Source organism: Phyllostomus discolor, chromosome 3 (assembly GCF_004126475.2).
Source record: "Phyllostomus discolor isolate MPI-MPIP mPhyDis1 chromosome 3, mPhyDis1.pri.v3, whole genome shotgun sequence".
NCBI lineage: Eukaryota > Metazoa > Chordata > Mammalia > Chiroptera > Phyllostomidae > Phyllostomus > Phyllostomus discolor.
The window spans coordinates 50,230,724-50,245,693 of NC_040905.2; the positions used below are offsets into that span (position 1 = coordinate 50,230,724).

Below are 14,970 nucleotides of genomic sequence, written 5' to 3' on the forward strand. Positions count from 1 at the left end.
AAGAAAATAAAAAAACATGAGCATAGAACAAAACTGGATCAAAAGAGGTCAGTTCAATTTTCAAAAAGAACCACATTCAGCTTTTAGTAGTAGTGGGTTAAACAGGAATAGATGCAATAACTGGAACATGAGAGAATATTCTAAGTTACCTGGAGTGTGGCATAGAGAGACACTGTGCTAAAAGATGAGATTGGAAGACAAGTCGAGAATTAGGTGGCCTAACATAATCCTCATCAGCTTTACAGTAAAAAAAAAAAAATAGAATAGGAAGAAAGATAATATTCAAAGAATAATAAAAGATGAGAATTTCTCATAGTTCATGAGAGATATGAGTCCTTAGGTTTAGAAACACAGTGAACCCAAAATGCAATGGAAAACAAATCCACATTTTGCTAAATCCTATGACACTAAATCAGAGATAAAAAATCTTACAAAGAACCAGAGAGCAAAGAAAGATCACCCGTAAAGCAGTGAAAATTACATAACTGGTTTATTTCTAATTTCCCTACCTGTTCTGTGCTTTACTTGCTTCCTTTTGTTTTATTCTCTTTTATTTCTTGAGTAATTTTAATCATTCAGCACCCACCCCCATTACCAAAACTTGATAGTTTGTATGCCTGTTTTTATTACCTGTTTTCTATTGATTCTGTCTGGTTTCTTTTATTATGCTTAATGTTTTGTGTGTACTGATAATATTATGTAGGACATACATATAGATATGTATATATACCTATATATCTATACATTTAACGATTTTACTTATTTATTTTTTTAGAGAGAGGGGACGAGAGGGAGAAAAAGGGAGAGAAACATTGCTGTGTGAAAGAAACATTGATTGGCTGCCTCTTGCATGCCCCCAAGCGGGGAACCTGGCTTTCACATGAGACATGTACCCTGTCTGGGAATTGAACTGGCAACCTTTTTGTTCGCAGGCTGGTGCTCAATCTGCTGAGCCACACCAGGGAGGACTGGGAATTTACTTTTAAGGATAATATGAGGGCTAGAATGAAGATGCTTTCTTCTAGAGAGGATGATTATTTGCTTCTGCCATATTCTTGGTGGCACTACCCATCTGGGACCATTCTAATTCAAGTTCAGTGTTTGACATGTTTCAATGCATTCAGATGATCTCAATTCACACTGTAGGTTCATCCTTATTATGAGGGCAGCTCATCACATAAGTTACTCCTCCCCCTGCTTCCCTTATCATACACCACTCCTCATAATTCTGTGTTCTCAGTAGCTCTTGACACTGTGAGCTATTTTCAGTCCTATATTCTCTACTGAAGTTCAGATTATTAACATCATCCTCCTGGATTATAGAAACAGCCATCTGACCAGTCTTCCTGCTGCTGCTTTGTCCTTTCAAACACTGCATTTTGTCCTTTCAAATGCTGGCCATTGGCTCCTGTGGCCCTCAGGATGAACCCAGAGCTCCTGTGTGGTCTGCAGCACTCACCTGGCCAGGTCCCTGCTCACCTTTCTAGCTCCTGCTGTCACGCTTCACCCTCCGTCTTCAGCTGCTTCTGCAGTTGGTACTTTGTATTCACTTAGTGATTGTTCACTGAGTGAACCGTGCATGTGAAAGGTGAAGCTAGGTAGATCTGAGTAATGATGCTCTGGCTCTAAGAGAGGGCTCATGGTTCATATTTCTGCTAGAAATGTGTTTAGGTCATTAGTTTAGCCGTGTTGCATGACTGGTGTGTTAATATCTGAGTTTAATTTATTCATTTTATTTAAGTTGTCTTATGAGAAAATCTTTCAGAAGAAATTAGAACAACAGAAAACAACCTTTCCTCAGCAGTTTTTATTTTAAGAGACAGGGGAAGAGAAGGAGAAAAAGAGGGGGAAAAATATCAATGTGTGGTTGCCTCTCACGTGGGCCCCACTGGGCACCTGGCCTGCAACCCAAGCATGTGTCCTGACTGGGAATTGAACTGGCGACCCTTTGGTTTGCAGCCCACACTGAATCCACTGAGCTACACCACTCAGGGCAGCAGTTTGTATTTTAACTTTTTTCCCTTACAAAACCTTATATAAGAATTATAAAGACATCTTTATGAATAGCAACCAGCAGATACAGACTCCATCACATGTCTTGATAATGGCAATAGCTGTAGGTCATGCCCTGAGTTTCTGAGTGACGGCCACACACAACAAATTCTAATGTCATCACCCAGTGCTTCTTCAAATGTGAAGGACTCCAGGGACGCCCACATTCAGTCCTTGGGGCTTTGGTTGTAAAAAACAATCCTTGTCATGCCCAGAACCTTAAGTTCATTGTCCTTGTCATGCGAAATGAAATGACTCAGGTGTCTTCTTTTCATTCATTTATAATGTATGACATTCTCAAGATCCATCCATGTTGCAAATGGCAATATTTAATCTTTTCTTATGTTTGAACCATATTCCACTGTAGGTATGTGCCATGTCTCCTTTCTCCAGTCATTCGCTGGAGGACTCTTAGGTTGTTTCCATGTCTTGGCCACCATGAACAATGCTGCAGTGAACATAGGGGTGCATATATCATTACGAATACATGTTTTCAAATTTTTCTAGTAGATACTCAGAGGAGGGATTGCTGGGTCATATGGTAACTGTAGTCTTAATTTTTTGAGGAACCTCTATACTGTTTTCCATACTGGCTGTACCAGTTACATTCCCCCCAGCAGCGTACAAGTGTTCTTTTTTCTTCACAGCCTCTCCAACACTTATTTCTTGTCTTGTTGATAATAGCCATTCTAACAGGTGTGAGGTGGTAGTTTATTGAGGTTTTGATTTGCATTTCTTTTATAGCTAGTGCATTTGAGCATCTTTTAAAATATCTATTGGCCATTTGTATGTCTTATTGGAAAAAGTATCCTCTGCCCATTTTTAAATTGTATTGTTTATTTTTTGTTGACTTTTATGATTTCTTTTTATTTTGGATATTAGTGCCTTATTGCAATATCATTTACAGGTATCTTTTCTAGTTGGCTGGTTGACTCTTTGTTTTGTTGATGGTTTCTCTTGCTGTGCAAAAGCTTTTTGGTATGATGCAGTCCTATTCACTTATTTTTCTTTTACTTCCCTGCCTTTGGGGTCAAATTAATAAAACCTGCTCTGAGACCAAAGCCTGTAAGTTTAGTACCTGTGTTTTCTTCTGTGTGTTTTATTGTTTTAGGTTCTTATATTTAAGTGTTTAATCCATTTTGAGTTTTTTTTTGTGTATGGTGTCAAATAGCAGTCCCGTTTCATTCTTTTTCATGTGGCTCTCCCAGTTTTCCAACACCACTTACTGAGGAAGCTTTGGAATGTATCATGTTTGAGGATCAATGGTAGAACAGGGCACTTCAGAATAGTATCTTGACTATCTCCTCACTTGCAGTGCTACTTCCTGTTATGCTGACTGTCACCAAATCTCTTTCACCGATGGCACCAAAGTGACCGTTCTCTATTCTCGTGGTCTGACATACTGTTTTACAGCTCTTTGGAAAGTCTTCTCACTCCTACTAATGCAGACTGTTTCATTTTAAAAACTTGATTAGAAGTCATTTTTATTTCTTTGCATTCTGGTCTGCTCATAGGAGAGAAAGTGGAATTACGGCTGCCTCAGTGAGGGGAGATCTGTGGTGGGAAATAGAGCCGTACACCCTTCCACCTTCTCCCTGTCGAGTTTGACACTTGCAACGGTCATGGCGCTCTCCCTCACTGTGGCCTACTCACCGGTGTCTGCGTGGTACTTCAGGTCCCTGCTCCCTGTCAGGTTTAGCACTTGAGATCCCAGCTCTAGCTTTCCTTGTACAGTCCTTCCTTGTTGTTCACTTCACACAAAATAACTTTCTGTATATCAGTGTCTTAAGTTTTGTCCACATGGACTTATTTCTAGGCTTATATTTCGGGTGCTATTTCTCCTCTCCCCCATGCTGTTTGTTGTGGAATCTACCAGACACATTTTGTATGCCAATAAAGATCACCTTAAAAATGGCAATGGTAACAGTTAACATGTTTCAAATAGTTACCATGTAGTAGGCACTGTTCTAAGTGCTTAACATGTATTATTTCATTGAATTCTTGTAACAATACTATGAGGGGACATTATCATTCTCATTTATAGATGGAGAAACTAGAGCAAGGCTAAACAACTGGTAAATGGTATAGCCTGGATTTGAACTGATGTCACCTGCCTTCTCAGCCTTAATTATTAACCTCTGAGCTGTTATCTCCCTGTAACAAATGAAGGCTGGGTAAAATCCAAAATAATTCATAGTGAACAAGCTTTTGCCTGTGGTGTCGCTAGGCTAAAAGAAAAGCCACTACCTTTGTATTTTTCCAGATTGCAAACCAACTTAGCACAACCTTTTCAGTCTCTTTCTAGAATATAGTTGTGTGCCCATTAAAAAAAATGTTCTGGTGGACTTCATAAAAATGATTTGGGTTTTTATTAACCTCTTTTGCTGTTATCTTTTCATATCCCAGACAACCCTTATCATTTCTGAGAGAGCAGCTATCTTTGGAGACTCTCCTATCCGTTCCCAGATGGCATTGTTTTACGGTCCTCATACCATCTGTAGTATCATCCCAGTCTTCTCCATTTGGTGTCATCTTTCATTTATTCATGCGGGAGTTATTCAAATAAAACTTTATCTTTGTATAGCATTTTGCTTAAAAGTTAGGGTAAAACATTGATTTATTTTATCACAACAATCCTATGCAAAGAAAATTTAATTTTTTTTTACTTCATTATGCTTTACTTTATATATAGTCTTTGGAATTGAATCAAATTGAGTTGAATTCAGCTGCTTTTTATTGGGCACATGTTGTGATCCCAGAACTGTGGGGATGAAGATACGGTCCCTGTTCTTACTGACTTCCAGTCCAGTGGAAAAGACAGTGAGGAAACAGACACAATTACGGTTTTCACTGTGGAAAGCAAATAGTGGGCGGTATGAAAAGGGGTGGCAGAGGGTTAATGCAGTTGAAGGTCCTTTCAGAGGAAGGGTGACGAACCAAACAAAGTGGAGCTTGGAGGTTGCAGGAAAGAGGAAGAGTCTTCAAAGTCGAGTGAGCAGTAAACTTGAAAGCTGTGAGGTTAGAGAATTTGGAGTGACCAAAACATTGGAAGAAGCCCAGTCTGTCTGGAGCTGGGCATGAGAGGAAGAGAGTGACAGGTGCTTTGAAGTGAGACATGATAGGCAGGGATCGATTTTTCCTGTAGGTCAGTTAAGGATTCTGGATTCGGACCTAAGATTACTGGCAAGTCATGGATGAGCTTAGAGCAGAAGTATGACATGAACAGAGCTGGACTCTAGGAAGGCCTCTCAGGGTGCAGTGTGGAGAATGGATTGGAAAAAGGGACAGTTGTGGATGGGGGGAGGAAAGTTAGGAGGCTGTTTCAGTCGTCTTTCTGAAAAGTGATCTTTGACTGAGACTTGGTGTGATAGCAGGAGAGATGGATAGAGATGGATGGATTTAACCGACCACCCCAGTGAGAATGGAAGAGCCAGTCTGTGTGTCCACCGGCTCTGGCATGTTCTGCTGCGTCATGCTAACCAGATGCCTGCTTTACAACCAGAGAAAAATGGAGCAGACGTGAGACCCAAAATTAGTTTCTGTATCATCAACAGGCATGGCCTCATGGGATAGTTATAAAGATAAAGGTACTCAGTTATTGCAAAGTACTCAATTTCATGGTCATCCAGGCAGGGTTCTGATGTAAGTGTTGCACTTTCACATGAATGTGTGTGATATCAACAGAACTTTGAAAAAAAAATGTGTATTTAGGAGCTGATGTCTCCCTTTCCCCCACATGTCAAGTTCACGTTTTCATGTGCTCGCTTCTTCCTTCCTTCACTCATTCAAAACAACGTTTCCTGATGGCCTGCTGTCCACTAGAGAGGTGTACTTGCCCTGGCCTTCAATACCACATATGGCTGCCATACCTAGTGTAGGCCTTTGGTGTTCGTAGGAACTAGGTGGGCCGCATTGCATATAGGACACAGTTGGCCAGTCAGGTTTCCATTTTAAGTTGGCAGAGCCTCCCCATTTCTTCCCAGGCGACCCATCACTGAGCGTGTAGGCATTGATAAAATCCTGCACGCCTGGTGTCCCGTGTCTCCTGATGCATGTCCTCTGCATTTTCTGTTGTTGCTCCCAGTCTTTGCTCAGGCTCTGCATGCCTGATCCCGTTTCACAGGTGCAATTGATCGGTTCACCCACCACCACCAAGTCTTCTATCGAAGCAGTTGGTTAACTGAAGGAATTGTTTTTTGACTGAGATGGTCAGTCACTTCAGTCAGAGAGGAAAATCTAGCTGCCATCATAGACCTATCACAGTAGCTAAGGTAACACAAGCAGTTGTAGCACATAAATCCTCAATTGGGTTTAAATACAATAAATGTTTACTTGTTTCTAATGTAAGTCCAGTTGGCAGTGGATGTGGGATTGGAGGGTTTTTTTTGCTCCATTCATGGGCCCAGGCTGATGGAGTCAACAAGATTGCCCTGGGCTCCACCTCCAGCTGGCAGATGGGGAGAGCATGGACACACAGGTTTTCATAGGCCGTGACTAGCAGTGGCTTAATCATTCCTACCCACATTTTATTGGCTAGAACGTGGGTGCCTGGCCATACCTAACTTCCAGGGAGACCGAGAAATGTAGTCTCTGTGTCTGCCCAGGAGAAGAGGAAAACCCAATGAGCCAGTCTCTGCCCCACCTAATGACTCTCCTTGTGTGGTGCCTGCTTTTTTATTCCAGTGATGAGGATCAGGAAAGGACCAGAGGTGTGGAGGAGAAGTTTTCTTTGTGCTTTTCTAAGTGGTTCATCACAGTGCTGGGCTTTAAAGTGGGAAGTGTCTACTTTCTGAATTGCTAACATATCTCATAATTGCTATTACATGCTCCCATAGGGAAATAAATGCTCGGCTGGATGCTGTATCTGAAGTTCTGCATTCAGAATTCAGTGTGTTTGGTCAGATAGAAAATCATCTGCATAAATTGCCTGACATAGAGAGAGGACTCTGTAGCATTTATCACAAAAAGGTAAGTGTGATGGACAGAAATCAAATTTATTAAAACTGGTAATGTTCCTCACCGTGAAGACACCACACATTAAAGGGAAGCATCTCAGAGCTTTATTATTGTTGTATTTTGTAAAATGTTGCAGAGAGCGTGAGAGAATCCTCAGAAATTTTAATTGCACAAATTAAGGTTATTACAATTTTTGCATTACTAAATGTAAAGCTTGCCAACTTTGGTTGACTACAGCAACACAAGAGGCCCTGCTGTCAGAATATTGTCATGTTTCAACCTTAATGTTTAGACCATCGTCCACAGAGGGAATTTACTTAGACTAGTCTCTTTGGACCAGAGATGACCAATTATTTTGACCTCAGAATAGCTTCTTATTTGACTTAAAAGAAAAATCTTTTTTGTATAATATTTGTGGTAGATTTAATATGCAAGCAAGTTTTAAATAGTGAAGGTAAGTTAAAAGTTATTTTGATTTTCATCATTTAAACTTTACAGTTTAAGTCATGAATATGACAGAGCAGGTTTTTCACACTTGGGGAAATAATTTACTTTATTTTAAAATATCCCCAAATTTAAAAGAATTACTAATTAGTTATATTTACATTATATTTGTTGAGAAACTTTTGTTATACCTATTGGAGAAGTCAGTTACCTACATTGGACCCTTTGTTCCTTATAAGAACTTGAAGAGATTGAGGAGATACCATGTTTATCACTTTCTTACTGATGAGAAATTATGTATATTGCTGCTTGTATATAAGTCATAACAGCTTGCATTACTTTGGCTAAAGCACTGCAGCTGGGGGAGGCTTAGTAACTTGTTAGTAAGAGAATTAGTGTCGTATTTTGCCGTGTGTAATGTGCCCCTATGTATAGTGCACACCCATGTTTTTGGTCCATACTTTCAGGATAAAAATCTTGTTTTAATTAATTAATTAATTAATATTTAGAGACCTTTTGCATTATAAAGGAATTTAAGCATTTATTTTTGAACAAATATCATTATTGCCTTCTAGAGTTATACTGTTAACATACAAGCATAAATAAAAGAATTAAAAACATTTAGATAGATATGGAATTAGTACCACCCATGAATAATGCACATCCTTATTTTTCCCTCAGAAATTTGGGCAGAAAAATGCACATTATTGACAGCAAAATATGGTATTTAACCCAGGGTCTCTGAGGTTTTGGTGGCTACACTTTTGGACACTGTCATTTTTTGATGTAGTAGTTTGATTGCCTTTACATTTTTTCCTGGTTGTCCCTATATCAGAAAATTGTATTTTTTGCCCCAGTGTAAACCCTTGCCAATTTAATAATGTCACTGTAGAGCGGTTTTTACATACTGGAATTTTAATTGTGACTGATTTCTCATTCATCTTTATTTTTTTAAAGCCTTTTTTCCCTGCAAAGTTTTACTAGAACCATAAGTAATGCTTCTGAGGATACTTGAATGTCCAAGAGGACTTATGTAACTGTTTCGTATGTTCCAGCTAAATTTGAAAACAAAGAACAAGGCAGAATCGGGGATACTAATCTTTAGGGAAAAAATGCGTGAGTTGGTTGTGCAGTCAGTGGCATCTGTTGTACCATTACTTGGTGCACTGGGTTGTTGTTTTGCTGATAGTTAGTTTTATGATTGATTTTTTTGGCGTTACAGAGATGTCAAACCATTTGTTTTTTTGTATTCTTGGTCCAGTGCCTGACAATCAGTGCATGTTATATTGCCCTTCACCAAGCCACAGATCTGTAAGCACCCTGTCTTCACTACTTGATGTCAGAGATGTTTGTTTTCCTCAAGAGAAAATAGGAGCCAAGCTGGAAAAATTATCAGTTGCAGATCAAAAGAGCTAGTTAAAGTGTCTGTGGCATCAACATGGCAGCATCATTCCATGCTGCTGTGATCTGTTATGCTTTGTTGCCTCCCTTTCTTAAAAAATTATATTTTATTGTTTATGCTATTACAGTTATTCAGATTTTTCCCCTTTGCCCCCTCCATGCAGCCTGCGCCCCACTCCCTCAGGCCGTCCCCACACCGTTGTCTGTGCCCATGCACCGTGCACATGTGTTCTTTGGCTGCTCTGTTTCCTGTGCTGCACTTTACATCCCCAGGACCGTTTGGTAGCTACCACGTTTTACTGCCTAATCCCTTCACCTCTTTTGCCCATCTCCCAAGCCCCCTCCCAGCTGCAACCATCAAAACATTCTGTATCTGATTTTGTTTCTGTTCTGCTTTTTCATTTATTTTGTTTTTTAGATTTCATTGTTGATAGATATGTATTTATTGCCATTTTATTGTTTATATTTTTAATCTTCTCAAAGAAGGCCCTTTAACATTTCACATAAAACTGGTTTGGTGATGATGAACTCCATTAGCATTTTCATGTCTAGGGAACTCTTTATCTGTCCTTTGATTCTAAATGATAGCTTTGCTGGATAAAGTAGCCTTGGTTGTAAGTCCTTGCTTTTCATCACATTGAATATTTCTTGCCAGTCCCTTCTACCCTGCAGAGTGTTTTGAATCAGCTGACAGTCTTATGGGAGCTCCCTTGTAGGTCACTCACTGCATGGCTTTGACTGCTTTTAAGATTTTCTTTTTTCCTCTAACCTTTGGCATTTTAATTATGATGTGCCTTGGTGCAGGCCTCTTCGGGTTCATCTTGTTTGGGACTTTCTGCACTTTCTGGACTTGTATGTCCATTTCCTTCACCAAGTTAGAAAAGTTTTCTGTCATTATTTTTTCAAATAGGTTTTCTTGTTCTCTCTCTTCTCTTTGCAGCACCCCCTTGAGGCGAATGTTGGACATTGTGGACTTGTCCCAGAGCTCCACACACTACCCTCAATTTTTTGGATTCTTTTTTCTTCTTGCTGTTCTGATTGTTAGTTTTTGCTTCCTTATATTCCAAATTGCTGATTTGATTCTTGGCTTCATCCACTCTACTGTTGACTCCCTGTAAATTGTTCTTTATTTCAATTAGTGTATCCTTTGTTTCTGACTGGATCTTTTTTATGCTGTTGAGGTTGTCATAAAGTTCCTTGAGCATCCTTTTAACCAGTGTTTTGAACTCTGCATCTGATAGATTGCTTATCTCCATTTTTAGTTCCTTTTCTGATGTTTTGTTCTGTTCTTTTATTTGGATTATGTTTCTTTTTCTCCTCTTTTGGCAACCTCTTTGTGTTTATTTTTATGTTCTAGGTAGAACAGCTACATATCCCAGGCTTGGTAGAGTGGCCAAATATAGTAGGTGTCTTGTAGGATCCAGTGGCACAGCCTTCTGTATCACCCAAGCTGGTTACTCAAGATGCGCCCACCATGTGGGCTGTGTATACCTTCCTGTTTAATTGAGCCTTGATGGATGCCCAAGGTCAGATACCCCCTAAGTTTGGTTGAGGGTCACATAGCATAAGCTGCAAAGTGATCTACAGATAGCTGCTACTTGTGCTTGGTTTGGAGGTGCCCAGGTGAGACCAAGCTGCTGCTAGTACCAGGCCTGGGACAAGTTCATGAGAGATGCTGCTTATTTCAGAGAATTTAGGAAAATCTGAAGCATGGGCCAAGACAAGCCACTGCTATGGAAAAGCCACTGGAAACAGCTTGGGTGGGCTTGAATATTGGGTGGGGCCAGCCCTCAGGGAATCACCAGGAAGGGGCAAACAGTGATAGCCAGGTTGATAGAGTCTCAGAGCCCGTCTGCTGGCTCTGTTGGGAGAGGGCCCAGAAAAGGAAAATGGACTCTTCAGCACTTCTGTCTGGGAGAAAGCTGTACCCTAGCTCTTGCCCTGATGCCATACAATTCAGTTCCTTCCTCTATGTCTTTGATGCCTTTCAATCTGTTGCCCCTGCGCTGGAGCTCAGAGGGAGTGATTCCAAGTAAGTTTGTGTATGTGGGCCTTTTAAGAGGAATTGCCTGGGATTCCAGCAGTCTCTGTCTTCCACAGCCTCAACCCCCACTGGTTTGTATAGCCAGAAATTATGGAGACTTATCTTCCTGGCACTTGAAGCCTGGGCTGGTGGGCCTGGTGTGGAGCTGGGATCCCTTTCGTGCTTCTGAGATATCCCTCCTGGTTTTTATCTGTCACTGATGGGTGTAAAACCAGCTCATTCCGCATCTCTACACCTCCTACCAGTCTTAATATGGTTTCTTCTTTAATTCCGTAGTTGTAGGACTTCCATTCAGCTTGATTTGTGATGGTTCTGAATGATGGTTGTTCTATGGTTTAGTTGTAATTTTGACGAGGTTGTGCAAGGAGGCGAGCTATGTTTACCTATGCCGCCATCTTGACTGGAAGTGTTGTCTCTTTTTAAACTAAGTTAGATGTTTATATTTCATAAGGTTTATGTATTTATAAAGTTTAAAAACTCTGGTTAAAGGTCACAATCTAATTTTAATCTAATCTAAACATATAACATTATTAATAGTTTAAGGTGTACAGCATAATAATTTGATAAATATATACTGTGAAATGATTACCATAATAAATCTAGTTAACATCCATCATCACACAGTTACTAAGTTTTTTTCATTATGTGAGAACTTAAAATTGTATGGTTGACATGCAGTAGTATATTAGTGTCTGTATACAGTAGAGTGATTGGATATCTATATACCTTGCAATATGATCTGCACACTTAAGTCTAGTAACCATCTGCCACTCCACGTAGTTATTATGGACTGTATTCCCTGTGCTGTGCTCTACATCTCCACAGCTTATTTATTTTATAACTGCAAGTTTGTAACTCATTTTCCCCTTTTCCCTTTTTACCCATTTTCCCACATCTCTCTTCTGTGGCAGCTATCATTTTGCTCTCTTTTTCTGAGTCTGTTTTTATTTTGTTTTGTTGGGTTATTTGCTTTTTGTTTTGTTCCACCTATAAGTGAAATCATATAGTATTTGTTTTTCTCTGACTTATTTCATTTAGCCTAATAACCCTGTAGGTCCATCCGTTTTGTTGTAAATGCAAGATTTCATTCTTTTTTTATTGCTGAGTAATATTCTATTGTATATACATGTCACATCTATTTTATCCATTCATGTATCGATGGGCATCTAGGCTGCTTCCATATCTTGGCTGTTGTGAGTAATGCTGCAATGAACATAAGGGTACAGGAATCTTTTTGAATTAGTGTTTTCATTTTCTAAAGATAAAGACCCAGATGTAGAATTGCAGGGTCATAGGGTAGTTGTATTTTTTAATTTTTTTTGAGGAATGTTCATACTCTTTTCCATAGTGCCTCACCAATGTATAGCCCTACCAACAGTGCATGAGTTCCCTTTTATGATAGCTTTTAAAATCTACTCTCAGCAGCTTTTGAATGCATGATACAGTACTATTGACTGTTGTGCCATGCTGCACATTACACCCCATGACTTATTTACTTTACAAGTAGAAGTTTACCTTTGACCCCCTGCACCTATTTCACCCACTCCCACCACTGACAACCACCGGTCTCTTCTCTGTATCTGTGAGTTGTGTTTTATTGTTTTTAGATTTCAAATACAGGTGAGCTCATATGCTATAGAATCTAATTCGTTTTAAAAGTTTCCAACATATTGAGACAGACTCAATATATTTGTTCTCTCATATCTCCTCTAGCAAGGGATACAACATGACAAAATGAATGGGACTACATTCATTTTGGAGTTTCAAAACACACTTTATTAAAGGAACTTAAGACTTGTTCAGAAGCTATTCCTTGTTGCTGTTTTAATGTTTACTGTTTTAATGTTTAGTGTGCCTAAAGATTGATTTGAAAAGTGAAGATGAGAGTTGATATGGCAACAGACTAAATCATTAGGAAGTCTAAAAGCTTTAAGCCAAATTTTTTAGATAGTTAACTGGTTCTTGGAACCCACCATCAAACACATGTCTGTTCTTTATCATTAGATTACTCTAAATAATCTTCTGCTGTATGCACCACATGGTGAGTGGTATCCTGGGTACAGGCTGTGCCAATTATGTGAAATTCATAAAGTGGTAAGGAACACGGCTTGGATGTTGTGGAAGTGGAAAGCCTGGGCCATCTGGTTGTGTGGAAAGTGCCTTGGAATAGGCACAAACAGGTATTTTTACGATGATAATAATAGAGGATCCCAAGTGGGCTAACCCTGAAATAAAATAAACACTTATTTTAATAGCACTTAAAGTTCAAATCTTAGAAAATAGCATTAGTTGCAAGAACCAATTAACTTCACTCAAAAACTTTTTTGTAAGAAAGTGACACATAACTGCTAAGGTTGGCAAATACACTAAAAGGATAATAATAGCACTTAGTAAATGTTGAAAGGACAGTGATTCCAGATTTTTTTGTAGGTGAGATTGGTTTCTTAGCGAGACTGATGTAAGCCTGAAGTCAGGTTTTCAGTTTGGAGCTTGGGCTCTGCAGCGCTCTGCTTGTGCATTTGTGGGTCTATTCTGAGGCTCTTCCGTGGGTAAGTTTGCTGCCGGAAATGGGGCTGAACAGGAGAGGCTCCAGGAGCTGCTGCTTTACCCTTATGCTCTCCCTTCTTGCAGACCCATTGAAAGGAACTTGAACACAACCTTCCATGGGCACTTAGGACTGGATTGGAAAACACTGCTGGTTTTCAATCTGCTTTTGTTTCTAACTTCAACTTTACTTCATATCTGAGCGTGAAAAATCACCCCCTTCTTGCTTTAAATTACAATAATCTCATGTAGATTATTATTCAAAAATAATTGTTTTTAGTTCTGTTTTGTTAGAATGTATCATTAAGCATGACTGTTGACCAAAAAGCATCTGGGTTCAGCGTTTATGCCAACAGTCCAGCTTCCTGTATGCTTCTTCCCCAGCACACAGCGGCCTTTCTGGAGAAGAGGTGCTTTGTGATGCACTTTAAACCCTTGTTTAGTTAAAGCCAGTCCAGTTGATCCTAACTTTATTCTTCTGATTAATTACTTCATTCCTTACAGTTAATGCTTGTCTTTTCCTAAGTATGTTCTTAGCATTAAAACATTTCATATATACTACTTATGTATACTTACCATTAACTCAACCCTAAATCTTTTTTACCTGGAGATACTTATTTTCATGAAATATTTTATTCATTTTACTTTCTTGAGCCTTCTGACCTGACCCGGCCTGGACCAGTGGCCCTTCCTATCTGTTATGCAACTACTTTCTTAGATTCCCTTTATTCCCCTTGAATCGAATCTTCAGTTTTCTGTATTTCAGGTCTTCTTCTTGGTTTCTTCCTTCTATTTGATGGAATACGTTCTCTGGAAGCATTCTGAGAAAGGGTATTGAAAGTAAATATTTTGAAACATTTATATCTGGAAATGTCTTTTATTTTCTATTTTCACATTTTTGGTAGTTTGATTAGGTATAATATTCTAGACTACAAATTATTTTCCTTTGGAGTCAGAAACATAATGGGGTAAAGACAGTCTGTTTAACAAGTGGTGTTGGGAAAATTGGACAAATATATGCACAAAAAAAAAAAAGAAAATAGACTGCCTTCTTACACCATATACAAGAATAAACTCAAAATGTACTATAGACTTAAATGTAGACTCAAAACCTAGAAGAAAACATAGGCAATAAAATCTCACACATTTCTCACAGCAATATTTGTTCTCTCATATCTCCTCTAGCAAGGGACACAACATGACAAAATGAATGGGACTACATCAAACTAAAAAGGTCAAAGGATCATTAATTAGTTTGATTCCCAGTCAGGGTACATGCCTGGGTTGTGGGCCAGGTCCCTGGTGGGGGGTGCGTGAGAGGCAACCACACACTGATGTTTCTCTCCCTCTTTCTCCTTCCCTCCCCCTCTCTAAAAATAAATAAATAAAATCTTTTTTAAAAAAACCAATCTTTTGCACAGCAAAGGAAACCATCAACAAAATGAAAAGACAGTCCAGTGAGTGGGAAAACGTAATTGCCAATGATATATCTGATAAGGGGTTAATATCCAAAACTTATAAAGAACTTA

General features: G+C 39.2%; 1 protein-coding gene across 3 annotated transcripts in view; it reads left to right on the top strand.

Annotated features, from left to right (window-relative positions):
- The window catches only part of MSH3 (mutS homolog 3), a 138,874-nt gene that overhangs the window by 63,568 nt on the left and 60,336 nt on the right, over positions 1-14,970 (top strand). For all 3 annotated transcript variants that reach the window (XM_036020474.1, XM_036020476.1, XM_036020475.1), the window contains exon 13: positions 6,888-7,020. In XM_036020474.1, the coding sequence (XP_035876367.1) occupies positions 6,888-7,020 (133 nt within the window). The remainder of the gene's footprint in view (positions 1-6,887; positions 7,021-14,970) is intronic.